This window comes from Chiloscyllium plagiosum, chromosome 3, assembly GCF_004010195.1.
Source record: "Chiloscyllium plagiosum isolate BGI_BamShark_2017 chromosome 3, ASM401019v2, whole genome shotgun sequence".
NCBI classification, from domain to species: Eukaryota; Metazoa; Chordata; class Chondrichthyes; order Orectolobiformes; family Hemiscylliidae; genus Chiloscyllium; species Chiloscyllium plagiosum.
The window spans coordinates 28,587,004-28,614,257 of NC_057712.1; the positions used below are offsets into that span (position 1 = coordinate 28,587,004).

Genomic DNA, 27,254 nt, shown 5'->3' on the forward strand with positions numbered 1-27,254 from the left:
AGCTAGGACAAATGTTCGGCACAACATCGTGGATCGAAGGGCCTGTTCTGTGCTGTATTGTTCTATGTTCTAAGACATTAACTTTGTTTTTCTCTGTACAGATGCTTCCAGACCTGCTGACTGTCTCTAGCAATTTCTGTTTTAGTCTCCAAATTCATGGCCTACCTAGTATTGCTTCCATGAAAGATGCACAAGCTACAGGGTCTGTATAAGAAATCAGAAATGAAATTTAAAACCTACAATGTCTGTTTCTCAATTTACATTCATTTGCAAAATTTACCAAAATGTACTTTGGAATTCAACTACTTTAAATTTTGCCTCTAGTCACATATGTTTTGAAATATGCAACTTGTATTTAATTTTTGACTTCAACGGGAGTCATGGAAATATTACGTCCCAATCCACCTTTATGAAATGACATGGCAAAACTTTATGCTTATCAGCATAATAACACTGAAAGAGAAGAGAAAATTTCTGTGCTGGGGAAAAGAAAAGCTAAATCCCAGATCTGACATATAATGAGATCTCATCTTGTAAACCTTTTGGTTGCTGTGCATTTTATACACAATGATCTGGAGGGGCCAATGTTCAACTGGGTTGGGCAAAGTTAAAAATCACACAACACCAGGTTATAATCCAAGACCTTATTCTCTACAACCACCTGATGAAGGAGCAGGGTTCCAAAAAAGCATGTTGGACTATAACCTGGCATTATGTGGTTTTTAAACTTATACATGCAAGGCACTGCAGAAAATGTGATTTGAATGCAATTTCTTGAAATACATAAACATAAGCACCAACAGTATTATTCTGAGGAGAACAATTCATGGAAACAATACAAAGGTTCTTCACCAGAAATACCTCAACTCCACATCAGATAACTGCACGCACTTGATGCATTAATGTTGAGAAGCTTGTGCAAATTTAGGAGTGGCTCACAAACGTTGCTTATCAACTGTACTCAGATTTCTTGTTTTAACAATTTTGTGAGAGTATATTAAATTACATAAGTATGTAACTTCCTTTCATGCAGCTGTAATACTGCAAAAGCAGAGCAGTAATCCTAAATTACAGGTGAGTGCAATATGAAACATCATCACCCTATTCACATGTACCATTGTACAAAGCTTCAGCAATGTAGAAATGCTGTGGTTTGTTATTGGACACTGATGACAGGGTTGGATAGATGCATAATGGTAAGAATTTTTACGTTGAAATATAATCTGAGGTATTCTTCAATAGATAAATTATTTCTTTGCTTAGTATCATAGCTCCAGTGCTCATGGTACACAGTTCACTTTCATTTAAAATCAGACAATGCTTGAAATACTCAGCAAATGTAGCAGGAAAAGAAAAATAAAACAAAGAAATTAAACATGACATGCTGGTGATACTTCATAACAGCTCACTTTTCCCTGATCATAGTCATTGAGGAGAAAGTGAGGATTGCAGATGCTGGAGATTAAAGTCGAGATCAGAGTCACACTCTCGACCTTGATCATAGTCACATCAAGCTCATTTGTGGCCACCTTCAGCAAAGTAGCAGAGAATAAAATTGCAACTTTCAATTTATTGAGGATAAAGAAAATTAGATGCATTCATTTGAGACAATTAAATTTATTTTGAACCTGGTATTAATCAGTTTTTGAAAATGTAACAGCAGCATAAACAACTGAATATTTATGTGCATACAAGAACAGTATTTAAAATATTGTGTTCAAACCTGAGATATTAAAGTAATATTCTTGTGACATGGTGACACTAGCAAGCTGGCTTTTGGTAAACATTCCTAACTGTCATGAGAATATTAAGAGTCATTAGCATCATCTCGATTTAAAGGCCAGACCAGGCAGAGGTAGCAGGTTTCCTTTCCTGAAGATTAGTCACAAGCCTGTTCAGCAGCTTTCACGCTTAACTGATTGACTCTATATCAAAATCATAGAGTCATAGGAATGTGCAGCATGGAAACAGACTCTTCGATCCAACTCGTCCAAGATGACCAGATATGCTAAATAAATCTAGTCCCATTTACCAGCATTTTACCCATATCCCTCTAAACCCTTCCTATTTATATACCCATCCAGATGCCTTCTACAGATGCAGTTCATTCCATACACGCAGCACTCTATGCATGAAAATGTTGTGTTTTACATGAGTAATGCCCCAAACATTCAAGAGAGCCGAGTGTGGTGGCTGTCACCAAGGAGAAGGTGCCAGAAAAACTAAATGGTCTGAAGGTGGATAAATAACCTGGACCAGATGGACTACATCTAAGAGTTAGCTGAAGAGATAGTTGAGTCATTAGTGGTGATCTTTCAGGAATTGTTAGAATCGGGGAGGGTCCCAGAGGACTGGAAAATCACTAATGTGACACCTCTATTTAAAAAGGGAGTTTTGGACTCCTCTACACTGGGGACAAGACCTTGCTTATTCATTCTATGGATGTCCCTCATGATTTTATAAACCTCTATAAGGTCACCTCTCAGCCTCCAAAGCTCCAGGGATAATAGTCCCAGCCTATTCAGCCTCCCCCTACAGCTCAAACCCTCCAACTCTGGCAACATCCTTGTAAATCTTTTCTGAATCCTTTGTATTTAACATCATCTTTTCTATAGCAAGGAGACCAGAAATGAAAGCAGTATTCTGAAAGTGGCCTAACCAATGATCTTCCAACTACTATACAATGCACTGACCAATAAAGGAAAGCATGCTAAATGCTTACTTCACTATCCTGTCTCCCTGTGACTCCACTTTCAAGGAACTGTGAACCTGCACTCCAAGGTTACATTGTTCGATAACATTCCCCGGAACCTTCCATTAAGTGTATAAGTCCTGCCCTGATTTCGCCTACCAAAATGTAGTACCTCACACTTATACAGATTAAACTTCATCTGACCCTCCTTGGCCAATCAGCCCATCTGATCAATGTCCCATTGTACTCTGAGGTAATCTTCTTCAATACCCACTGCACCACCAAGTGTGATGTCATCTGCAAATTTACTGACCATACCTCCTATATTCATATCCAAATTATTTATACAGATGACAAAAAGCAATGGACTCAGCACCAATCCCTGTGGCACACTGGTGCTCGCAGGCCTCCAGCCTGTAGAATCCGTGTGGGTGGATTTGAGGAATGGCAAAGGTAAAAAAGAAAATCATACCTGATGAAGAACCTATGCTCGAAATGTTGATTCTCCTATTCCTCAGATGCTGCCTGACCTGCTGTGCTTTTCCAGCACCACACTCTCAAAATGTAAAAACAAAATCATATTGGAGTTATGTGCAGACCTCCACATAGTAGTCAGGAATTGGGGCTATATATCAGGAGATAGAAAAGTTATATAGGAAAGGCAAAGTTACAGTGATCACAGGGGGTTTCAATATGCAGGTGAAAATCAAGTTGGTAGTGGATTGCAAGAAAAGGAATTTGTGGAATGTCTATAAGATGGTCTTTTGTAGCAGCTTGTGGTGGAGCTCACTAGGGAATAGGTAATACTGGATTTAGTGTTATGCAATGAAACAGACTTGATAAGGGAGCTTAAGGTGAAGGAACCCTTACGAGGCAGTGATCACAATATGATTGAATTTATTCAACAATTTGAGAGGGAGAACATAGAATCAGAGGTAATGGTATTACAGCTGAACAAAGACAACTACAGAGGCAAGAGGGAGGAGCTAAGTAGAATTGACCAGGATAGGAGCCTTGCAGGAGAGACAGTGGAACAACAATGGCAGGAGTATCTGGAAGTAATTCAGGAGACACAGCAGAGATTCATCCCGAGGCAAAAGAGGCATGGTACAGGGAGGATCAGGCAACCATGGCTGACTAAGGAAGTCAGGGATAGCATAAAAGCAAAAGAGAAAGCATATAATGTGGCGAAGTGCAGTGGGAAACCAGAGGATTAGAAAAATTACAACGACCACTGGAGATCAACAAAAAAAAGAAATAAGGAGCGAGAAGATTAAACATGAGGGCAAGCTAGCCAGTAGTATAAAGGAAGACTGTAAGAGTTTCTTTAGATATATAAAGGGCAAAAGAGAGGCAAAAGTCGACATTGGGCTGCTGGAAAATAATGCTGAAAAGATAGTAGTGGGGAACAAGGAAACAGCTAAGGAACTGAATAATTACTTTGCATCAGTCTTCATGGTGGAAGACACGAGTAATGTCCCAAAATTTCAAGAGAGCCGAATATGGTGACTGCCACCAAGGAGAAGGTGCTAGAAAAACTAAATGGTCTGAAGGTGGATAAATCACCTGGACCAGATAGATGACACTTGAGAGTTAGCTGAAGAGATAGTGGAGTCATTAGTGGTGATCTTTCAGGAATTGCTAGAATTGAGGAGGGTCCCAGAGGACTGGAAAATCACTAATGTGACACCCCTTGTTAAAAAGGGAGTAAGGCAAAAGATGGAAAATTACAGACCGATTAACCTCGATCTTGGGTGAGATCCTGGAATCCATTGTGAAGGGTGAGATTTCTGAATACTTGGAAGTGCATGATAAAATAGGGCAAACTCAGCAAGGTTTCATCAAGGGGCGGTTATACCTGACAAATCTGCTAGAATTCTTTGAGGAAGTAATGAGTAGGTTTGACTAAGGAGAACCAATAAATGTTATCCATCTGGACTTCAAGACGACCTTTGACAAGGTGCTACACGGGAAGCTACTGAGTAAGTTAAGGGCCTATGGTGTCAGAGGCAAGGTGCTAGCATAGATAGAGGCTTGGCTGTCTTGCAGAAAGCAGACAGTGGGGATAAAAAGGTCCTTCTCAGGATGGCAACCGGTGACAAGTGGTGTTCTCAATGGCTCAGTGTTGGGACCACAACTTTTCACCTTATACATTAACCTTCTATATGAAGGAATTGAGGGCATTCTGGCAAGGTTTGCAGATGAGACAAAGATAGGTAAAGGGATAGGTTGCAGAAGGATTTGGACAGGTTAGGAGAGTGAACAAAGAAGTGGCAGATGGGGTACAACATGGGAAAATGTGAGGTCATTCACTTTGATAGGAAGAATAGAGGTATGGACTATTTTCTAAATGGGGAGAAAGTTCAGCAGTCTGAAGTGCAAATAGACTTGGTACTTCTAGTCCAGGATTCTCTTAAGGTAAACTTGCAGGTTGAGTCAGTAGTTAGGAAGGCAAATTCAATGACGGCATTTATTTTAAGAGGACTTGAATATAAAAGCAGGGATGCATGTCTGAGGTTCTATAAGGCTCTGGTCAGATCGCTTTTGGAGTATTGTGCTCAGTTTTGGGCCCCATATTTCAGGGAAGATATACTGGCCCTGGAAAGTGTTCAGAGGAGGTTCATAAGAATAACTCAAATAATGAAAAGCTCAACATATAAGGAACATTTGAGGATTCTGGGTTTATACTCAACAGAGTTTAGAAGGATGAGGGGGGATCTAATTGAAACATACAGAATACTGAATGACCTGGACAGTGTAGAGTTTGGGAAGATGTTTCCATTTCTAGGAGAGACCAGGATCCGAGGGCATAGCCTTAGAGTAAAGGGAAGATATTTTATAATGGAGATAAAGAGAAACTTCTTCAGCCAGATAGTAGTGAATTTATGGAATTCATTGCCACAGAAGGCTGTGGAGGTTAGGTCATTGCATATATTTAAGACTGAGATAGAGGGGTTCTTGAGTATCAAGGGGATCAAGAGGTATAGGAGAAAGTGGGAGAATGGGGTGAAGAAATGGATCAGTCATGATTGAATGGCAGAGCAGACTCGATAGGCTGAATGGCCTAATTTCTGCTCCTATATCTTATGATCTAATTCTCCAACACCACCCTCTATCTTTTACCTTCTAGCTAATTTTGTATCCAAATTGTTAATTCTCCCAGGATTCCACGTGATCTAACCTTGTTAACCAGTCTACCATGTCGAATGGCTTACTGAAGTCCATCTAGACAATGTCCCTTGCTCTGTCTTCATCAATTTTCTTTGCCACTTCTTCAAAAAAACTCAGTCAAGTTAGTGAGACACGATTTCCCACACATAAAACCAAGTTAACTATCCCTAATCAGTCCTTGCCCTTCCAAATTCATGTAAATCTCTGTCCCCCAGAATCCCCTCCAACAACTTGTCCCACCATTGATGTCAGGCTCAGCGGACTATAGTTCCCTGGCTTTCCTTTACCACCTTATTTAAATAATCGCACCACATTAGCCAACCTCCAGTCTTCTGCCACTCACCTGTGGCTATCGATTAAACCAATATCTCAGCTAAGAGCCCAGCAATCGCTTCCCTGCCCTCCCACAATATTCTAGCGTACACCTGATTTGGTCCCAGCGATTTATTCACCTTTATGTGTTTTAAGACATTCAGCACCACCTCCTCTGTAATATGAACACTTTTCAAGAAATCACTATTTATTTTTTCAAGTTCTCTAGCTTCCATATCCTTCTCCAAACACTGATGGAAGATACTTCTTTAGTATCTCACCTGTAGTTCCACACAAGTGGCCTTGCTGATTTTTAAGGGGCCCTATTCTCTCACTCGTAACTCCTCTATCCTTAGTGTATTTGTAGAAACCCTTTGAATTCTCCTTAACTCCATTTGACAAAGCTATCTTATTCCCCCTTTTTGCTTTCTTGATTTTCCTTTTAAATATATTTCCTACACCCCTTGTACTCCTTGAGGGATTCACTTGATCACTGTCTTTCTGGAAATGGGTGCGAATATAGTTACCCTCCGATACTGGCAAGGTAGCTTAAATAAGATACATAGGCTGAGCAGTGTTTCTTCAAAACAATTTCCTTCTGTTCTTAATGGATCAAGAATTGAATTAGATAACTCCTTTGTATACAATTTTGCTTGAATAAGTTACAATATAAACTTAGCAGCCTAATTTACTGCAGCTTGTCTGTTGAGTAGAGCAATGCAGCCCACAAAGGAAAAAGCATGAAGTGGTTTATCATTGAACAAATAAAATGCAAAGCAAATCTCAAAGGCACATTTAGGAGCAGAAAACCAATTGCATTGGAAATTCATGAAGGTACTTGTAGGTCTTATCAGATTTGTTACTCAGAATCATTTGGGAAGTAAGAAAAAATAATGAATATATTTGTTCTATCATTTAATTTTATACAAAAAAAAACTTTGATTAGAGAGGGTCATGAAATATATAGAAGAGGGTACAGGAGCAAAAAGGTTGAGAACCCCTGGCCTGTAAATTAACTGTGATATTTCCCACTACCAGGTGACAACTGAATTCTTTATTATGTACCAGATAGTAACAGATTTTGGGGGAAAATATCAGAAACTCAGCACTTATTAGCCAGAGGCTGCATCTACAATGTTACAGTACACTCAACTGTTTACATAAAATGTATTTTAACAGGAATACATTTCATGGATGAATTTTGGCATGCACAAACCTTCAAGTGCCACGATAAGAAATTTTTTATCCAAGAATTTAAATTTGCAGTGTATTAATTTGAATTACTGCCTATATATACACTCCTAACCATTATAATTTTACACCTTATGATTGATGGAGGAAAACAAGAAATAGGAAGAGGAGCTCATAAAAATGCCTCTAAACCCCTCTCCTCACTCAGTGACAGGTTGAAGTTGATGAATCCCTATCACAACCTCCCTGATCAGAGAAGTTGGTCATTGCTTATATGGCCAAAACCCATTCTAAACTTTAAGAGCTCCTTGCAAGTTCATCTTCTTGGCTCCAGTGAAAATAGTCTTTCCATAACTAATCTTACCCACCCCTCTCGCATTGTCCTGTAGATATGTGCTATTTGATCCTTTCATGCTTTTCAAAACCAAAACCGCACAATTTACGAGCTGCCGCTTAAAGTTTATTTAATACAAACGTATCAAGACTTCTTTGCTCTTACACTCGAAGCTGCAGTTCAAATTATGAAGCTTTACTGATCTTCTTTCTATGTTTTTTTACTGTTAGAACCACAAGATCAAGGGATCATTTCTTCCTTACCCCTCAACTTCTTGCTTTTTAGTTTGGCTTCCTTGAAGTAAATTACTTGACACTTTTCTACATTAAATTTCCAGCAAACTCGCTGCCCCATTTGCAAACCTATCTTCTCCCAAATATCTTTTATGTGAAACATTGTCTCTCACTATTTCCTACTTTGACGTCACCAATCAATTCTTGCACGTGATGCAACTGTTTGCAGTTGCAGTTGCTCTGTAATACTGCTTCAGGGTTGATTAATGTGCAACAATGTTCCTAAATGTCATTATTGATATATATTAACTTGCCAGATCTTTTAATATTGTACTCTCATTGCTGCCATCAAAATTCAAGCTAGACAAGCAGGAGGCTAGAAGAATGCAGCAAGCCAGGCAGCATCAGGAGGTGGATATGTCAGTGTTTCGGGTGTAACCCTTCTTCAGGACTGGAGGTGGGTGCCAGGGGAGCTGCAGATAAAGTGGGTTGAGGGGGTGTGGTGGAATGTTTTGGGTGGGAAGAGGGTGATAAGTGAACACAGGCAGAGAATACGATCTGGTTCATCAATGGGAGGAATGACCTCCAAAAGGTAGATGGAAGGAAGGGTCGGTCAGAGAAATGGAAGGGAGGGGGAGGGGCGGGGAAGGGAGTCAGGGGATGGGAAGGGGGGTTATTTGAATTGGGAGAACTCCGGGCTGTAGTCTGCCTAGGCAGAGGATGAGGTGTGGTTCCTGCAATTTGTGGTCTGATTTGCTGTGGTAATGGAGAAGGCCAAGGGTGATCATGTCAGAAAGGGAGGGGAATTAAAATGGGCGGTAACTCTGAGGTCTGGTCAGCTCCTGCAGGCCTGGCTGAGATGCTTGGTGAAATGTGCCCTAAGTTTACATGTGGCCTCACTGATGTAGAGAAGACCACATCAGGAGCACTGGATTAATGTTCCCAAGTATCCTAGATCCTATTTTGAACAATGTGCTTTTCCTCCCCTCTGTCATCCAGACAACCCTTCACCAAACTCCTGTATTGAGTTGGGGGGGGGGGGGGGCAGGGTTAGAGCAGTGGAACGGTGAATAAAGACAGGGGCTCCCCTTGTCCTCACCTGCCACCCCACCTGTCTCTGCATCCAACGTCTCATCCTGAAACACTTCCACCAACTCCAAATAGACCCACCACCAAGAACATCTTCTCCTCCCCACACTTCTCTGCTTTCCACTTCTCCTGCTTGTCTAGTTTGACCAATCCCTTGGTCAATCCTTGGTCAGCATCACTCTCCCCACCAACACCCCGAAACCCCCAGGTACCTTTCCCTGCAACTGTAAAAGACGCAAAACCTGCCAGCGCACCACTCCCCTCACCTCTATCCAGGGATCCAAACAGTCCTTTGGTGAGACTGAGGTTCACCTGCCTCTCCTCCAACCTAGTTCACTGTATCCGATGCGGTCTTCTCTACATTGGTGAGACCAAACATAAACTTAGGGCATGTTTCACTGAGCATCTCAGCGGGGCATGCAGGGGCCAACTAGACATTAGTGAACCAGATGAAGTTGAAATAAATTGATGAGCTTTATGGTCTCCATCTCAATGACAATCTTTCACATATTGTTTAAGTGACTATAATTGTGTTGCCATGTAACCTTAAAGAGAAATCTCTTCAGGAGTACAAATGCACTTGAATATGAATTTTTAGACAAAAAGGGAAGCGAGGCACAGTCATTCAAGAAAGCAATCAATTTACTTTGAAGTTGGGATTAATTTGATCTCATGGTTTTAAAGTGACAACAGCATGAATAATTGCAGGTCTATTCACATCATTGCCTACATGTAGGAAAATTAAATGGATTACAGCTGTCTTTAATATACTGTGCCCAGTTTTGGGACATTAAAAAGATATTGTTCTGAAAAGGATGACACTAGCAAGATGACTTATATTCACCATTCATACTGAAAACCAATCAACGCAGCATCGGTAGGCATCCTTTCTTGAAGCAGCGTTCATGGCTGATGGAGATTAATTTTGCTGGAATTCTGGAAAAGGTTATGGGCACTGTTACTCTCCCATGCTGGCAACATGTATTTTCTAACCAACCTTTGAGAGATGTTATTGCATATGTTATGACACTGGGTAAAGCCTCTAGTTTAATTTAAAACCAGCAACACAGAAAAGATTTATCCCATGCAGTAATCTGTAAACATTCGAGTGGCCAAGAACTACTTAAAGGAAAGATTGACAACGTTAAGAAATAAAGTAGAACAGAGAATAATTAACTAACAACTATTCACAAGTCCTTACTCTAACCAATCTTTTACCTTCCCTTCTATAATACTAGTCTGATAAAACTCCCACTCTGCGTGGGTTTCCTCCGGGTGCTCCGGTTTCCTCCCACAGTCCAAAGATGTGCAGGGTCAGGTGAATTGGCCATGCTAAATTGCCCGTAGTGTTAGGTAAGGGGTAAATGTAGGGGTATGGGTGGGTTTCGCTTCGGCGGGTCGGTGTGGACTTGTTGGGCCGAAGGGCCTGTTTCCACACTGTAATGTAATCTAATCTAATCTAAAAGAGAAAATGCTGGAAAATCTCAGCAGGTCTGGCAGCATATGTAAGGAGAGAAAAGAGCTGACATTTCGAGTCTAACTGACCCTTTGTCAAAGCTAAAAAAAGGGAGAAATAGGGAGGAGGTATTTATACTAGGCTAAGAGAAGGTGAGTCATGGTTCCAGAAGCAAAGGTAGCAATAAAGAGGTGATAATGACAGTGCATAGAGAGAGATTATAGGGAGATTATGAGCTGTGATTGACCAAGGCTGAAGCCAGTTCTGTGTGACAAAATACGTGGGGGATGGGGGAGATGGGTGAAGCAGAGGCAAAATGGAAAACAGGGGAGAAGGGTAGCAAAGGGGGAAGAGGAGAGGAAAAAGGTGATGAGAGTGGGAGGGAGAGAGAGAGAGAGAGACATCAATAAATAAGAGGTATAGAACAGTGAAAACAAATTTAAAAAAGGGAAATAAAATAAATGAAATAAAATTACGGAGCAGAATGAAAACAGACGGGTTGAGATGGGATAATCATCTGAAGTTGTTGAATTCAATGTTGAGACCGGCAGTCTGTAACGTGCCTAGTCGGAAGATGAGATACTGTTCCTCCAGTTTGCGTTGAGCTTCACTGGAACATTGTAGCAGGCCAAGGGCAGACATGTGGGCATGAGAGCAGGATTGGGTGTTGAAGTCAACAAGGTAAAAACAATGACTGCAGATGCTGGAAACCAGATTCTGGATCAATGGTGCTGGAAGAGCACAGCAGTTCAGGCAGCATCCGAGAAGCTTCAGCAAAATCGATGTTTCGAGCAAAAGCCGTTGTGTGTTGAAGTGGCAAGCCACAGGAAGGTCCGAGACCTGACTGCATACAGACCGAAGGTGCTCAGCAAAGTGATCACCCATGTTTTGTCTCTCCGATATAGAAGAGACCACATTGGGAGCAACGAATGCAATAGATCAAATTGAAAGAGGTACAAGTGAAATGCTGCTTAATCTGAAATGAGTGTATGGGGCCTTGGATGGTGAGCATGGAAGAGGTAAAGGGGCACGTGTTGCATCTTCTGCGATTGCATGGGAAGGTGCCGTGTGTGATGGGAGGGGTGTTAGGGGTGATGGAGGAGTGGAATAGGTTGTCACGGAGGGAATGATCTCTGCGGAATGCAGACAGGGGGAGGGAAGGGAAGATGTGTTTGGTGGTGGCGTCGTATTGGAGTTGGCGAAAGTGGCGGAGGATTATTCTTTGCATGTGAAGACTGGTGGGGTGAAAGGTGAGAACAAGAGGGACCCTATCCTTGTTCTGGGAGGGAGTGAGGGCCGTGGCATGGGAGATGAACCACACGCTGTCGAGAGCCCTGTCAACAACTATAGGTGGGAAGCCACAGTTGGAGAAGAAGGAGCACGTATTAAGAGCACCACTTTGGAAAGTGGCCTCATCGGAACAAATGCAGCGGAGGTGAAGGGGCTGAAAGGGATAGAGTCCGTACAAGACGTAGGGCGAGAAGAGCTGTAGTCCAGATAGCTGTGGGAGTCAGTGGGCTTGTAATGGATATTAGTGGATAGACTATTGCCGGAAATGGAGATAGAAAGGTCAAGAAAAGGAAGGCAAATGTCAGAGATGAACCAGGTGAAGTTGATGGAGGGATGGAAACTGGAAGCAAAGTTTATGAATTTTTCCAGGTCAGGACGAGAGCATGAAGCCGCACCGAAATAGTTTGATTCCAGCATCCGCAGTAATTTGCTTTTATTTGATAAAACTCCCAATTAAGATTTACAAAACAAAACTTCTTATCTCAAAACCAAGCAGTTTTCAGTTCGTCTATTTGGATCTTCCTGTGTCTTCTTTTCTTCTTCTTAGGGATGTCTGCTTCACAGGTTACTGGTCGGCAAAGGTACTTTTAATAGAGCTAATTTTCAGGTTGTTTGTTTACATGCTGGGGCTTGGTAGTTCTCTTCCCAACTGTTCAATTTTCCCCATCTTGTACTCCAGAGCACTGGGTTGAATCATTAACAATCTTAAAAGCCAACGTACTCAATTCAAACTTGATTGGAATTTGGTGTTTTCATGATATAATTTAAACCGATTGGCCGAATTCAAATTTGTGTTTTTGTCTCATAGCAACTCAGCTAGTGCATTCTGTTCTGAACCAAATGTTATTTTGTAAATTCTAGAGCACTCAGCGTGCTGGCCAAGTCCTTCACTCTCTGAAGGGTACAATATACTCTACACCTTCATAACACATATCTTCGGACAATGTAGGACTTGAAGGTCCTGGCCCAGAGGTAATGACACTACCACTGCACCACAAAGCATGATATATGTTGACTCTGTGGTTTAGCTGGCAACACTCTTGTGTAACTGAGGTACAGAGGTGTAAGTTCAAGTCCAACTTCAGGACTTGTGGATGAAAACAAAAATCTCGTTGCTCCACAGCAGCACTGATGTGTGGCCCCTTGGCTAACATTTTAACCTGGGGTCCTCTCTGCCCTGTTGGCTGCAAATACAAGATCACAGTGTTGAAGAATAGAGAATTTGAACCTAGAGTCAAATCAATACTGTGCCTCAATTAAAAACTGGCCATTGTGCCATTCCTGTTTATGGGAGCATGCGGTGTGCTGTGGCTACCATATTTCCTACATTACAACAGTGACTACTTTTCAAAAGTATGTCATTGACTGTAAAGTACCTTGGGATGCCCTGTGGGCATGAAGGAATCCACTTAAAATATAATTATTTTCTCAAAGCTGGAATTTTTTGAAAGCAACATCCGTCTTCTGGTCTTCATGATATTCAGAAAGATAAAAGCAAGAATTAAGGCATTAACTTCAACAGGTATCAATCTTGGCTGAGAACAAACTTAGCTATCTGTCTGTTTACTACAACTGGTCCATTAATCAAGTAAGATAGCCCAGATAGGAAAAAGCAAAGTATATTTTTATTGAAGAAATAGTAGACTTACTTCTTACAAAGACAATGGCAATTTTAGCATGCTATAAAGCTTTAATTTTCTAGGAACTAAAAATTAATTGCATTGGAAGGAAAAATGTTATCAATTAGACCCAATAGAGGAGGCTGTAAGTTATGTCACAATAAACACAGAATTTATACACCACCACCAAATCTCTCCTAGGCTTATGGAATTAGAATTGAATTGCATTCTGACTGCCACAGCTAATATAGCAACCCCTAAAACTGGAGTCAAACACTAGGTCATGCAATGTAGTAATTAGTTATCATAGGTTTATTGAATGCTCAAATGTTCCTTGTGGTGATTGGATATTGTGTTCAAGCTCTTTTCTAAGTACACGGGTGGTCCTGTAGTTTTTAACTCAATAACTGGAGCCCCAAGCTTTCTTCATGAACATGCATACATAGCATCAACCACAATTCTTCTTGTGCACTTGCATTAAGGCACTCTCAAGTGTAAATACAATCTTGCTGGTCAGCTTAAGTGGAATTCTCTTGCTTCATTATTTCTTGCAAGCCTTGGAAGTACAGATTTTACAACAACAATGTTAGGTCCCTGCATGTGTGAATTCCTACAGAAAGAGTACTACAGAAGCAGGGTCTGACCATGTCTCAAAAGATGAAACCTGATGCACTTACCCAAACCATAATTTTACCTCATTAGCTTTGAAGTAGTCAAGAATTTTGTGGTGTAACTTGAGATTGGGAATGCTTTTAGTATTGACTTTTAAAAAGACTGAACTCATTTTCCATCTTTAAATGAATCTCCTCCTTAATAATCAGTCATGATGTAATTATTGTTCTTGTCAAGATATGTTGCCCTGATAAAAGCTCCACTCTTTGTTTCATCAGTTAATTTTTTATTTGCTAAGATGTCCAAGATACTTCATTTCCCAGTGGACAGAATATTTGATCAGGCACATGGTCTCTTCAATGGAAAAGGATAAATCTGTTCTGTTGCCTACCGATGGATTACTGACCAGATGGTGTATGGTTATAAACCCTCCTAAGATTCACCTTAAACTCTGTCTCATCGTGTATAGAACTAACCAGTAGGTGCACATGTGTGCTTTAAAATCAAATGTCTCAGAAGAACCAATAAGTTCAGCAAGGTTTAGTTATGGAATGTATTACACTCATTCAAAATTTCTAAAAAGGACAAAACATATCAAAGGCCAATTACAGCTGTATGTAAACAGCTTCATACTTCAGTCTAAAAAAGAGTTACTTCATCAATAATACCATCTGAAAGAGAGCGTTTGATGGAATTCATGCCAATTTAAGTTGAATTCAATAGCACACAAAGTGGACAGATAGGCAGGAAACTAGCCACCAGGATACACAAAGACCAACTAGCCACCAAAAGGCATGACCAAATGTCACTAGTATCCATACACACAGCTGAAGAGGGACATCGGTTTGAATGGGACATCCTGAGCAAAGACACGCACGGGAATTCCTAGAGGCCTGGCATTCAAACCGAAACTCCATTAACAAACATATTGATTTGGACCCCATTTACCAACGTCTCAGAAAAAAAAAGAACCAGAAGTGATATCACCCACCACAGCAGACCAAGACAGATAAATAGCAAGCAGGGCAGAACACCAGCGCTTCATCGGAGGCTCACTGATGATATCTGCAAGCATTGTGATAAAATGTCTGAGAACAAACCTAAAGCTCAGCGAGCAAACTTACAACTAGACACAGAAATATAGTGTAAACACAAAGAACAATTATTGTTACAATACAGACTCCTACGATTAGAGTGTTACTTGAGAAAAAGTTTGACTTCTCTTGAATCATTTTGTGAAATAATTACCAGCTAAAAGATGATCTTAGTGTAAAGGCATTTATAAAATACATTTCAGTGAGTTGATTGTAGATTTAAAACATTACAAATACCAATCGTAGAACCATAAAAAGGCTGCAAAGAAGAAGAAAAAAAAAATTTAGAAAGATTTTACCACACAGGTTTACACAACATGGTAATACAGAATAAATATAAAATGCACATTTTTATTCCCCAAGGTCTCTACCATTCCTCCACTTGCAGGGTGGGAACAGGGTAATGCCACATCAGGATCAATAATTCCCAAGCACTGGATCTCTGCTGAGGAATTTGAAGAAATTAACTACTTGTATCCTGCAGTGTCACTTCTTTCACAAATGCCAGCATTTGCTCTGTGAATTACACTTCCTCCACCACTTTTTGTTCCTTTAAAGTGCATTACCAAATACTTCTCTACATTGAATTTACATCTGCCAACTGCATGACCATTTTCTAGCCTATGTCAGTTAGTTTTATCTTTTACAAACACTCCTGCTTTCTGCTATAAAATTGGACAATAACCCAGTGTACTGAAGTAGGTAGTTGAGGAGATTGTAGAGGTAATCATTCAGGAATCGCTGAAGGCAGAGAAGATCCCAGAGGACTGGAAAATGGCTAATCTAACACTCTTGTTTATGAAGGCAGGGAGGTAGAAGGTAAGAAATTATAGACCGGTTCAGTTTAACCTTGGTCATTGGTAAGATTTTAAGAGTCCATTATCAAGAGTGAAACTGTGAAGTACTTGGAAGTGCATGTTAAAATAGGGCTCAGTCAGCACAGCTTCATTCAGGGGAGGTCATGCCTGACAAATCTGTCAAATTCTTCATTGAGGTAATTAGCAAGTTAGACAAAGGAGAGCCAATGGACATGATCAGTTTGGATTTCCAGAAGGCCTTTGACAAAGTGCTGCATAGGAGGATATAAACTCTCCTGCACAAAATTTACCTGATACCAGCAATGAGACCAGCAGGTATGATCTTTCCAGACCTTTTATAGCGCACTCCCATAATGGTGGTCAAAATTCCTGCAGTTACTGTTATTAAAAGGAAAAAAGAATATTTAAGCAGCAAGTAATTTGTGCATCAAAAGCTCTACATTAAGTTGCTAATAATTATATCTTGACTATTAGAAATCTTCTTGCCATAACAGGAATCGGCAAGCAGACAGCAACAATCTGGTGGCACCCCTTGTCAGAAACACTGTTTACATATTCACTTCAGAGTGTCAATATTCATGGTTTAGATTAGATTAGATTACGTACAGTGTGGAAACAGGCCCTTCGGCCCAACAAGTCCACACCGACCCGCCGAAGCGTAACCCACCCATACCCCTACATTTACCCCTTTACCTAACACTACGGGCAATTTAGCATGGCCAATTCACCTGACTTGCACATCTTTGGACTGTAGGAGGAAACCGGAGCCCCCGGAGGAAACCCACGCAGACACGGGGAGAACGTGCAAACTCCACACAGTCAGTCGCCTGAGTCGGGAATTGAACCCGGGTCTCTGGCGCTGCGAGGCAGCAGTGCTAACCACTGTGCCACCGTGCCGCCCACACGCCAAATTTAATTCCATAATTTCTGAGTAGCGTAATCTTGTAGAAGTGCAATAAAACCTTCCTCTCAATCCACTGAAAGTAGGAGTGCTGCAATTGTTTTATACATCTTTCACTAAGCAATGTTATTTGATTTATTTTTGCCAGTTTTACATGACTTCACAACATTGTGATGCATTTCCATTCCACAGCCTCAGTGCAAATTAATTGATTAATCTACCTGGAGAACAATGATATATAACTTGATATTCCTGAGAAAGAGAACCCTGTTGAAGATTTTTGACTTGAACTCATCAGGACAGGTGCAAGAATGCTAAATTTGAAAGGGAACGTATCCCTTGTTTTCCTTAGAGCCAAACAAAGAAATAAACTTATTCAATGTGACACAGTGTGAAGAACTGCAATCATTACACTGGGAAGGAAAAAACAACCTGAGACAGTTTAATGGGAATAGACCACATTAACTTGGACAAACTGAATTTTTTGCCCTTCAAAAAGAAATAAAAGTTGATAAACATTAAGCAATTCAATTTTTTATTGGCCAACTTTTTGAAATGAATTGGTTCATTAACAAAACCGAGACAAATTGCTTTACTTGAAGTAAAGCCTCAAAATGTTGATCACTGCAAATTACTTCGCAGGGCTGATAAATCTAATGGGCTCCAAAGTTGCGCCAGCTACTTAACTCTTAAATGTTGCAGAAATAACTGGATTAATGTTGGCTATAATCATGCTATACTCTCAGTAAATCACTGGTCCTAATGGGCACTGCACGAGAAATAAAAATTAAATTTATAATTTTATTTCCCTTAACTTCAGATAAAAAGCTTTTTAAGGGGCAGAAAAGTAGGACAAAAAACAATGTAGAAACAGGCCATTTGGCCCAACAAGTCCACACCAACCCTTGGGTGTGGACTTTGGTGAACAGTATTCCACCCAAACCCTGATGAATGCACCTAACCTACACATCCCTGAACACTATGGGCAATTTAGCATGGCCAATTCACCTAAACTGCACATCTTTGGATTGTGGGTGGAAACCAGAGCCACCTGGAGGAAACCCAAGCAGGCACAGGGAAAATATGCAAACCCCACAGAGTCACCCGAGGCTGGAATCGAACCTGGGTCCCTGGCTCTGAGGCAACAATGCTTAGATCTCACTCACTATTTTTAAAATTTGGTTTTGTGGAAATATAAATGACCATTCTATACTAAGAACACACAGGCAATTAAAACAGCAGAAACCCATTTGCTTTTCTCTGAAAAGTATATAAACATGCAAATTAGATAGAGTAGGCTATTTGGCCCCTCATTTCCTGCTACTGTTCACGAAGAGCATCCTTGATCTGATTGCGGCCCCTTTCCTGAAACCCTTTGATTCTATTGTTAAATAAAAATTTGTTTATCTCTACCTCAGAAATATTCAATAACTCTACCTCTACCACTTTCTGTGGAAGAGAGTTCCACAGAGTAAGGTTATCTGAGAGAAAAAAAATTCCCTTTTTCTCCTTTTTAAATGAGAGGCCTCTTATTATTAAATTGTGACTCTATGATTGCAAATTAAAATGATTAAAAAGAAAAGATTATTTCAAAAGGACAAATGGAAGATGCATGGCCCAGTTGTATCATAATACCCCCAAAAACAGGAATGTACTTGTCTTAATCCCAGTTTGGTGCCAAGGAAGGTGATTTTTACTTCATCCATCTGGGAGAATTCTATTCTAATTCTTAAATATTATGAGGTGGATTCTTGCTTCCTCTATACCATTCATTGTGGAAAATGAGGAATGAGAGACTGTGAGAGTCTGTGCAAGTCAAGTGAAGCCAAGATTTGGCACAATTTCTACTTGGCATGTGAATGGTAGCCCCTCAGACAAGGTATTAGGTGACAGTAGATAGCTGGTGTCAGTTTTGAGTGTTCTCCAACAAAATTCAGGAAAATGGTGGCAATGAGCAATTTTATTGCTTTTAAGTACTCAGCTATTAAACTTCAACTAGGAGAAAGTGAGGAGTGCAGATGCTGGAGACCAAGTCCACACCCAAGGGTCGGTGTGGACTTGTTGGGCCAAATGGCCTGTTTCCACATTAGGGATTCTATCATTACCTCAAAAAGATACAAAGATTATTCTGAATAAGGGCTTATGCCAGAAACGTCGGTTCTCCTGCTTCTCAGATGCTGCCTGGCCTGCTGCGCTTTTCCAGCACCACACCTTTCAACTATTAAACTTCAATTAAAAGTTTGCAGAAAATGAGGGCACTAATTACTATGACTTGTCTTAAGTGAAGTGAAGAGAAATTTTATTATCTAGTACCTTGAGAAAACTATTAAAAAAGGGGACAAACACAGGTAAATATGCTTAAAAGGAAGTGTCTTGTACGGACAGGGAAAGTAAAGTTTATGCAGTTAAATAATCTTTGTATCTTTGAGGTAATGATAGAATCCCTAGTGTGGAAACAGGCCATTTGGCCCAACAAGTCCACACCAACCCTTGGGTGTGGACTTTGGTGAAGAGTATTCCACCCAAACCCTGATGAATGCACCTAACCTACACATCCCTGGACACTATGGGCAATTTAGCATGGCCAATTCAGCTAAACTGCACTTCTTTGGATTGTGGGTGGAAACCAGAGCTAAACTGCACTTCTTTGGATTGTGGGTGGAAACCAGAGCCACCTGGAGGCAACCCAAGCAGGCACAGGGAGAATATGCAAACCCCACAGAGTCACCCGAGACTGGAATCGAACCTGGGTCCCTGGCTCTGAGGCAGCAGTGCAAACCACTGAGCCACCCTAACCCCATTAGATTTTTAACCTTTGTTATTCAATGATTGATTTGTATCATCAACAGTAGAGGAATATGCAATTATCTCTGAACTATTGTTTATCCAATTTTCTTTCTCGTTGCATACTGTATTCCAAGATGATGAGGGAAATAGGCAGCAAGAGATACGGAGAGAAAAAAAAAGAGATGCAACTTTATTTTATTCACTCATGGGATGTGGGAATTGCTGGCTGGCCTAGCATTTATTGTCCATCCCTAGTTTCCCTTGAGAAGGTGGCTGTCCATTTGGTGTAGATATACCCACAATGCCATTAGGGAGGGTGTTCTAGGATTCTGACCCAATGGCGATAGATTTCCAAGTCAGGATGGTGAGTGGTTTGGAAGGGAAATTACACACGGTGGTGCTTCAATGTATCAGCTGCCCCTATCCTTCAAGATGGCAGAGGTCCTGGGTTTGGAAAATGGATTTGGTCTGGACTTGCTGCTCTGTAAGGATACTGGGTAAATTCTTCCAGTGCATCTTGTAGATAGGAGATCCTGCTGTTACTGAGCTTTATTGGTGGAGTAGATACTCTTGGATATGGTGCCAATTACGTGGGCTGCTTTGTCCCAGTGTCAAGCATTTTGAGCATTGTTGGAGCTGCACCCATCCAGGAACTGCACCCATTCTACATCACATTCCTAAAATGCTCTAGATGGTGGATAGGTTTTGGAACACCAAGTGGTGAGTTACCCAGTGCAGCATTCTCAGCCTCTAACCTACTCTTGGAGCCAATGTATTTATATGGCTACTCCAGTTCATTATCTGGTCAATGGTAATCCCCAGGACATTGGTAGTGGAGGAGTCAGTGATGGTAACATCTTTGAATGTCAAGAGGAAATGGTTAGATTGCTCGTCACTTGTGCAGTGCGCATGTCACTCGTAACTTGTCAGCACAAGCCTGGACAGTGTCTAGGTCTTGCTCCATTTGGGCATGGACAGCTTCAATATCTAAGTCATCACAAATGGCACTGAATGCTGTTCACTGATGATTGCACATAACCAGTTCTGACCTTGTGATGGAGAGAAATCAATGACTGGCCCAATATTCAGCTGCTTCATCAAAGACACTTCCCTGAGGAACTCCTGCAGAAATGTCATGAAGCAGAGATGACTGACCTCCACCAGCCATAACCATCTTTTATTATATCAGGATGACTTCAACCAGCAGAGAGCTTTGCCTGGATTCCCACTGGTTCCAGTTTTGCTTCTTGATGCCACATTGCTGTTGCAAGTTAATTTTTCCTTCTTGCTTCTCTGCTTGTCAAACACTGCTGCTGTAATACACATTTGCCCGAGTGTAGCTCCATTAGCTTTCAAACTGGTTAATTGTCAGATGGATCTTTTATCTCTCAATATTCGAACAATCATGTATGAATTACTCAGGATATGCAAATTTCTTTGACACTGGCACAGTTGCCCGGTTTGAATTAATTTAGATAAAAATGGTAATTTCAGGGAAAATGGACTGATTTATTCAACATGGGTCTCATGAAGCTTGCCTGAATCTGTGGCCAGGTGACCACTGCAGTCATTTTGGGTCCATTTTTCTTTCATTCTAAAAACCATTTTAGTCCAAGAAAAGTCTCAGATATAATTAATTATAATTTACACTGACTACTATTGTAACAACCTCCACAAAATTAAGACCATCTAAACAATTGCCTAAAAACAAATGCTGTCACTAAGTCAGTTTTTTTTAGCGATATAATTACATTTTTGTTGCATCTCCTGCTCATGTACTTGAACATAATGTCAATGTTATTGACCTGACTGTTATGGATCCACACTGCACTGGAACTAAAATTTGGAATCAGGAGTGGTGTATCGATTTTTGCTGCCTGTCCCTTGCCCCTCTATTCTGCTCTTAGCTGGGCATCCCACCTGTTCTTGCCTCTCACACTACCATGGAGAATCTGTGCATTTTGGTTACCATAGCACCATTTTAATAATGTTATATTTTGTCTCTCTGGATCGGATTGAAATCAGATCACAAAGCATGCTTTAACAGTATTGTTTTTCAAAAGTAGGGCTTGAATGTTCCTCGTGCAATAGTAATAGAGTCAGCACAGAAACAGACTCTTCAGTCCAACTTGTCCATGCTGACCAGATATCCTAAAGTAATCTGGTACCATTTGCCAGCATTTGCCTCACATCATTCTAAAGCTTTCCTATTCGTACACCCATTAAGATGATTCTTAAATTTGTAATTGTATCAGCCTCCTCCACTTCCTCTGGCAACTCATTCCATACACTGCAAAACATTAAACTTTGCTTTTTTTAAGAATAGAAAACTCAGGAACTCACACAATGAGATCTTAACATTTTGCGGGTCATTTGAAACTTGATAAGCACCGTATCCTGCTAGAGATCCAAAAAGCAGTCCAGACATCAAAGACATTACACTTCCTGGTTTGAAAAAAAAAACAGATTAGTTATTTCACTTTCTTTTCCTCAAAGCCACTGACTCCAAGTATCTTTTGTAGATCAGCAAATGCTGCTCCATAATACTGCATTGTTACATTTATCAGAAATACAGATCTTACTTTGGTGAAACTCAGATTACCCAATGCTCAAACTTACACTGCTAATTTCAGAAACACTGAACACAATCAGAATTAAGGTTATGACAAGACAAAATGGTTCAGTGAGTTAAGCAGAATCTTCAGCCTCTGGCATGTGAATGAGTGTGAAGGCAGCCCAAAAGAGAAAATATTTATTTCTGGTTTTAAAATCTCTGGTTTTAAGTAACAGCACGCCTGAAAAAGTTCAGCTTTTGTCTGGGAGCTGGTGCATCAAAATCAAAGTCACTCTAATACAGCAGTAAATATCAATTGATGATAAATTCTTGAGCTTGTAACAATAGCTGACAATAAGCAATTTCAAGATTCAGACCAATGCTTTTTTCAAGTAGAATAAAGGTGCAAATAGCACACTCGCTCAGTCCAAAGTAACATGGAACAAATTAAAAATACAAAGACTAAAGAAACTGGGACTTTTTATCCTTTAAAAGTTATTGATTGGAAATCAAGGTATTTGAAGATACAAATGGGGTAGATAAAATAACTCCTGAATACTACTTCAAACAGAGAGTCACAACAGAAGAACAAGACATAGTAAAACCAAACCAATCCAGACCATATTTGGACAGAAGAAAATTCTTTGCAACAAGAGGACTCAAGGTATTAAATGCATTTGACTCATTCCCAAGCCGAGGGGTTTATTCTATGAGGCAAGGTTGAACAGATTGGACAAAAAAACTCATTGGATTTTCAAAGAATGAGAAGTAATCTATTGAAACAATTAAAATCTTGAAGGAATTTGATAGCTTGGGTACTGGGAGTGAAACATGATCTCGTGGACACAGTTTAAGAATAAGAGGTCTTTTAAGACAGAGACAAGGATTTGCTTTTCCTCTGAGGTTTATTAGTCTGTGAACTTCTTTCCCCCAGAAGTGGGGGGGGTTATCTCATTAAACTTATTTAATGCTGAGTAAGACAGATAAAGGAGTCAAAAGCTAGGAGGATCGGTCAGGGAATTAGGGTCAAGACTACAACCAGATCAGCCAGGAACTTATTGAATGGTGAAATGAACTCAAAGGATCGAATTGCTCCCAAGTTATAAATGTTTCGATGCATTCGAAGCAAAACCTACAATCCTTCAAAAATCAAGAGATGGTCAGAAAGTAGATATTTTCTCAGGGGAACAGGCTGTTGAACTATGACAAAATGTCCTTGCTTATTTGTACTCACCTTGGGAAGTACCTAACACTATGAATTGTTAACTGCATCCACAAAAGTACATTACCTTTCTGAACATATCCTAGAATGCCACCCACCATCACAATAGCAGCATAGGAATAGCTTATCCAATCGATGGGCATTCTTGATTCTGGCAGGGGAGAGAGAACAAAAAGAAAAATCTTATATTTGATACCAGCTTTTCTCTTCAAAAAAAATACAAACACAAGATTAAGTGCAGTTGAGAACAACAGCTCTCTGTTTTTACATCCTTTTCTATTTAGGGCTCCCCAGGAGGGCAGCTGGGTGGCCTGTTCCCAAGCCTCAGGCAGTGTCATTCACTCAGTCAGTCACTGGAAATGCACAAACATGATCTGGGGTAAGTTTGCTTCTTTGCCTGTGGGAAAGTACCAGGAATGTTTAATATTTCACCTTTCAACGATCTAAGAACACGCTGTGTTGGAAATCAAAAGATGATATCAGACCTTTTTCACCCTGAGGAATGGCATATTCCTGCTACTTCAGTTAGCAATCCAAAAGTAGCGAACTATCCTGATATTGCACTTCTCTGTAAACATAACTAACCAAAACAACACCGAACAAGTTGCTCTGAGCAGAACTGGCATATGTGGTTAGTCATATTCCCAGAGATTAATTGCATGACCTTCTGCTGGCAACAATCTTGCCCAATCAAACAACAAATATTCACAACTTGTATACTTTGATAGTTAATAAAAAGAGACAGAATAAATGAAAATGTAAAACCAACATCTTTTTGCTTGGGTTCCTTGTGACAATATTTAAGGATTAATCTTTAGAACATAAAAACTAGAAGCAGGAGTAGGCAATTCAGTACCTTGAACATGCTTTACAATTTAACACAATCATGCTGATCTCATCTTGACCTCAACTCCACTTTCCTGCTTGCTCCCTATAACCCTTTTACCCATTAAAGTTGAAAATCTATTTGTCTCTTCCTTAAACTTTTTCAATGTCCTGTTCCCCACCACACTCTGGGATAGTGACTTTATGAGAGAAGCAATCATTCCTCCCCTCTGTTTTCAATCTGCCACACCTTGGCCTAAAACTATGGCTGCTTGTTCTATATTGCCCACAAGAGGAAACATCACTTCTCCATTTATTTTGTCAGTCTCTTTTGGCATCACATATACACATCAAATTAGATATCTTATCTTTCTAAATTATTGCGAGTGTGGGCTTAAACTGCTCAATCTCTCCTCATAGGACAAGCTTTTCATCTCTGGAATGAACCTAGGGGGCAGTCTGAACTCCCTCCACTGCCATTGCATTCTTCTTTAAGTAAAGGAACCAAAAACTATATGCTGTACTTAAGATGCAATCTAAACAATGCCTCGCACAATGAAAAAAAAACACTTCAAACAAATGCTAGAGTTGGAATAGCACTTCATAACTTTTTAAACAAACAAAGACCTTTTCCCAAACAATACCTTTCTCAAATCATCATGTCTAGGGATGTTATTACACACCTCTGGAGCTGTATAAACTCAGAGTCTGGTCATGCTAGTTTTACAAAAAGCCAAAAAAAAATCAACTTGTTCAGACCAATTACAATACACAAGGACCAGATGACTGTGATACAAGCCCCATACAATTGTTTTATACCCAATTCCGTGTCATCAACTGTTTGCTCTGTTTGACTTGGAAGGAATTCAAGAAATGCAGGTACGAAAATCATATGTCCAGCTCAGAACATATTACATTAATTAAAAGGGCAAACATGCATTATGTCCCACAGAACTAGGGAACTCAGACTAATTGAAAAACAAACGATTCCATTGTCCTAAAAAGCATTTTGTGGCAGCATAATTGGAGCCCTTTAAAGGGCTGAATTAGTTCATCCTGCCTTCTGCTAGCATCCCCTGCTTTAGTCTATTGGGACACTCCAGCATGAAAGGGCAAGGAGCATTCAGCACAAAATACAAGCACGTCTATATCCCACAACAGTGCAAGCCACGATGGGACACTCAGAAGCACAAGAATCAGGCAGTCTCCTGACTGCTCTCAGATATGTCCCAAACAGTCACAACACAATTAAGCAATACGTAATTAACTATTCTCAGTGTATTGTAACTGGGTAACCTTATGAGAGGAGCAAATTCAGAGAAGATTAACCTGAAAAGTTCTCTTGAGCATCAAAGTCAAACCAAGAACAAAATCAGTGACCACGAGCTCTCTAACCCACAGCCCACCCACCTTTCTTTACACATACCACAGAACTCAAATGCTCATTTTTGAACAAGTGAGGCAACAGTGAGAAAGCATCCCTCTCACTGCCCAGCCTCAGACACTATCTCCAAATCTGCTACAAGGTGTTCAAAATTGTTACAAACGAACTCTGCAACACAATATACAGATACAACGACCTACTATGTCTGAAAACACAACCATTATTAACTAGGTTTATACAGGGGTATCATATTTGGGAGAACTCGTATTTAAATAACGCTGACGAAATAAAAGGCACTTCATGGAGGTTAGGGATAATCACAGTTTCTATCGGGTTTCTGAGGCTGAGTGCCGAAACAAGGTATTTCTGCAAAGAACCACATACAAGCACAGATATTACTAAACGTGAAAGAAGGGAAAACAAAAGGTAATGTGGCATGGAATTGTACTTCTCCCAAAATAAAAGCAATACTACAATTGAAAGGAGGCCGAATCGGTCAGACTTAAAACCAATGCACAGGAAACCGTTTACGGCCTCTGTTGTAACTTTCCTCTGTTTAAAAGCTGGCGAGTTGCAATTGCTAATGGTTAAGCCTCCATTTCCTGTTCAAAAAAAAATGCAGTCTCATCCCGAGCCGGCAATAAATTCCTCAATTCAAATTGTACAGGACTGTATAAACACGCTGCACACAAAAAAGAATCTGTACTGACTGCACAGTATAACTGGGCCAGGAGTGGGAACCCCTCCATTTCTCTCTTGGCTACAAAGGTTTCCTCCAAATACGACAAATGATTGAAACTTGAGAACCTTTGCTTCTCCATGAAGAAGACCAACCTTTGTTTGGACTGACAGCTCTCTGTCTTGCTGCACTGTTAGATCCCAGTCCGCTCCAGCCGCTCTCTGACCGACAGACAGACTTGTATTTATTTTGTTAATTACATAAACATTTCCAAATATCAGCGCATGTTCGACGCCATATTGACAAAAAATGAATGACTTCGAAAGGGATACTTTCGCACCCGCTGTTAATTTATTGTGGTTATGCTTTCATTTAGCTTTTTTTTGGAAACACTGTTTTGTTTTCTCTCGTGTTGAATTTAATTAGTGTTTGAAAATTATACTTCTGCCTTCATTCTGCCCTCACCGTCTGCCACCAGAGGGCAGATACAACACGAAAAGCGAGCAAAAGCTAACATTCTCCAATAAGCAGCAGGTCGGAAGGCAACGAGGTGGGGGCTAAGGGCAGAGGGGACAATGACCTGGGCTGGGATAGTTGAGGGCATGAGCACTGGGATGGGATTAGCGGTTCTGAGGAAGGGTCACTCGACCCGAAACTTAACAGATTTCTCTCCACAGATGCTGCCAGACCTAGAGTCAGAAAGATGGACAGCAAAGAAACAGACCCTTCGGTCCAACTCGTCCGTGACGACCAAATATCGTAAATGAATCTAGTCCCATTTGCTGACACTTGCCCCATATCCTTCTAAACCCTTCCTATTGATATACCCACCCAGATGCCTTTTAAATGTTGTTATTGTACCAGCCTCCACCACTTTCTCTAGCAGCTCATTTTCATACATGCACCACCCTTTGCATGAAAAAAAGTTGCTCATTGGGTCCCTTTTAAATCTTTCCCCTCTCACCCTAAACCTATGCCCTCTAGTTCTAGA

General features: G+C 40.5%; 1 protein-coding gene across 2 annotated transcripts; it reads right to left on the reverse strand.

Moving 5' to 3' along the window:
• Positions 1 to 15,263: 15,263 nt before the first annotated feature.
• tmem14a (transmembrane protein 14A) lies at positions 15,264 to 26,732 on the reverse strand. 2 transcript variants are annotated; one of them, XM_043679238.1, is made up of 5 exons: positions 26,419 to 26,732; positions 23,443 to 23,526; positions 21,943 to 22,044; positions 16,202 to 16,289; positions 15,264 to 15,352 (listed from the first exon to the last, which is right to left on the reverse strand). In XM_043679238.1, the coding sequence occupies exons 2-5, from the start codon at positions 23,516 to 23,518 to the stop codon at positions 15,313 to 15,315; spliced, it is 306 nt and encodes a 101-aa protein (XP_043535173.1). In that variant the 5' UTR covers positions 23,519 to 23,526; positions 26,419 to 26,732; the 3' UTR covers positions 15,264 to 15,312. The 2 variants fall into 2 exon arrangements, with proteins under 2 accessions (XP_043535173.1, XP_043535183.1); XM_043679248.1 differs by lacking the exon at positions 26,419 to 26,732 and adding an exon at positions 26,295 to 26,313.
• Between the last annotated feature and the right edge of the window lie 522 nt (positions 26,733 to 27,254).

Coding starts and splice junctions, on each gene's coding strand:
- tmem14a (XM_043679238.1), bottom strand. CDS start 23,518: ATGCCCATCGATTGGATAAGCTATTCCTATGCTGCTATTGTGATGGTG. Junction 22,045..23,442: donor TCTAGGATATGTTCAGAAAG/GTAATGTACTTT, acceptor TTTTCAAACCAG/GAAGTGTAATGTCTTTGATG. Junction 15,353..16,201: donor GGTCTCATTGCTGGTATCAG/GTAAATTTTGTG, acceptor TCTTCTTTGCAG/CCTTTTTATGGTTCTACGAT.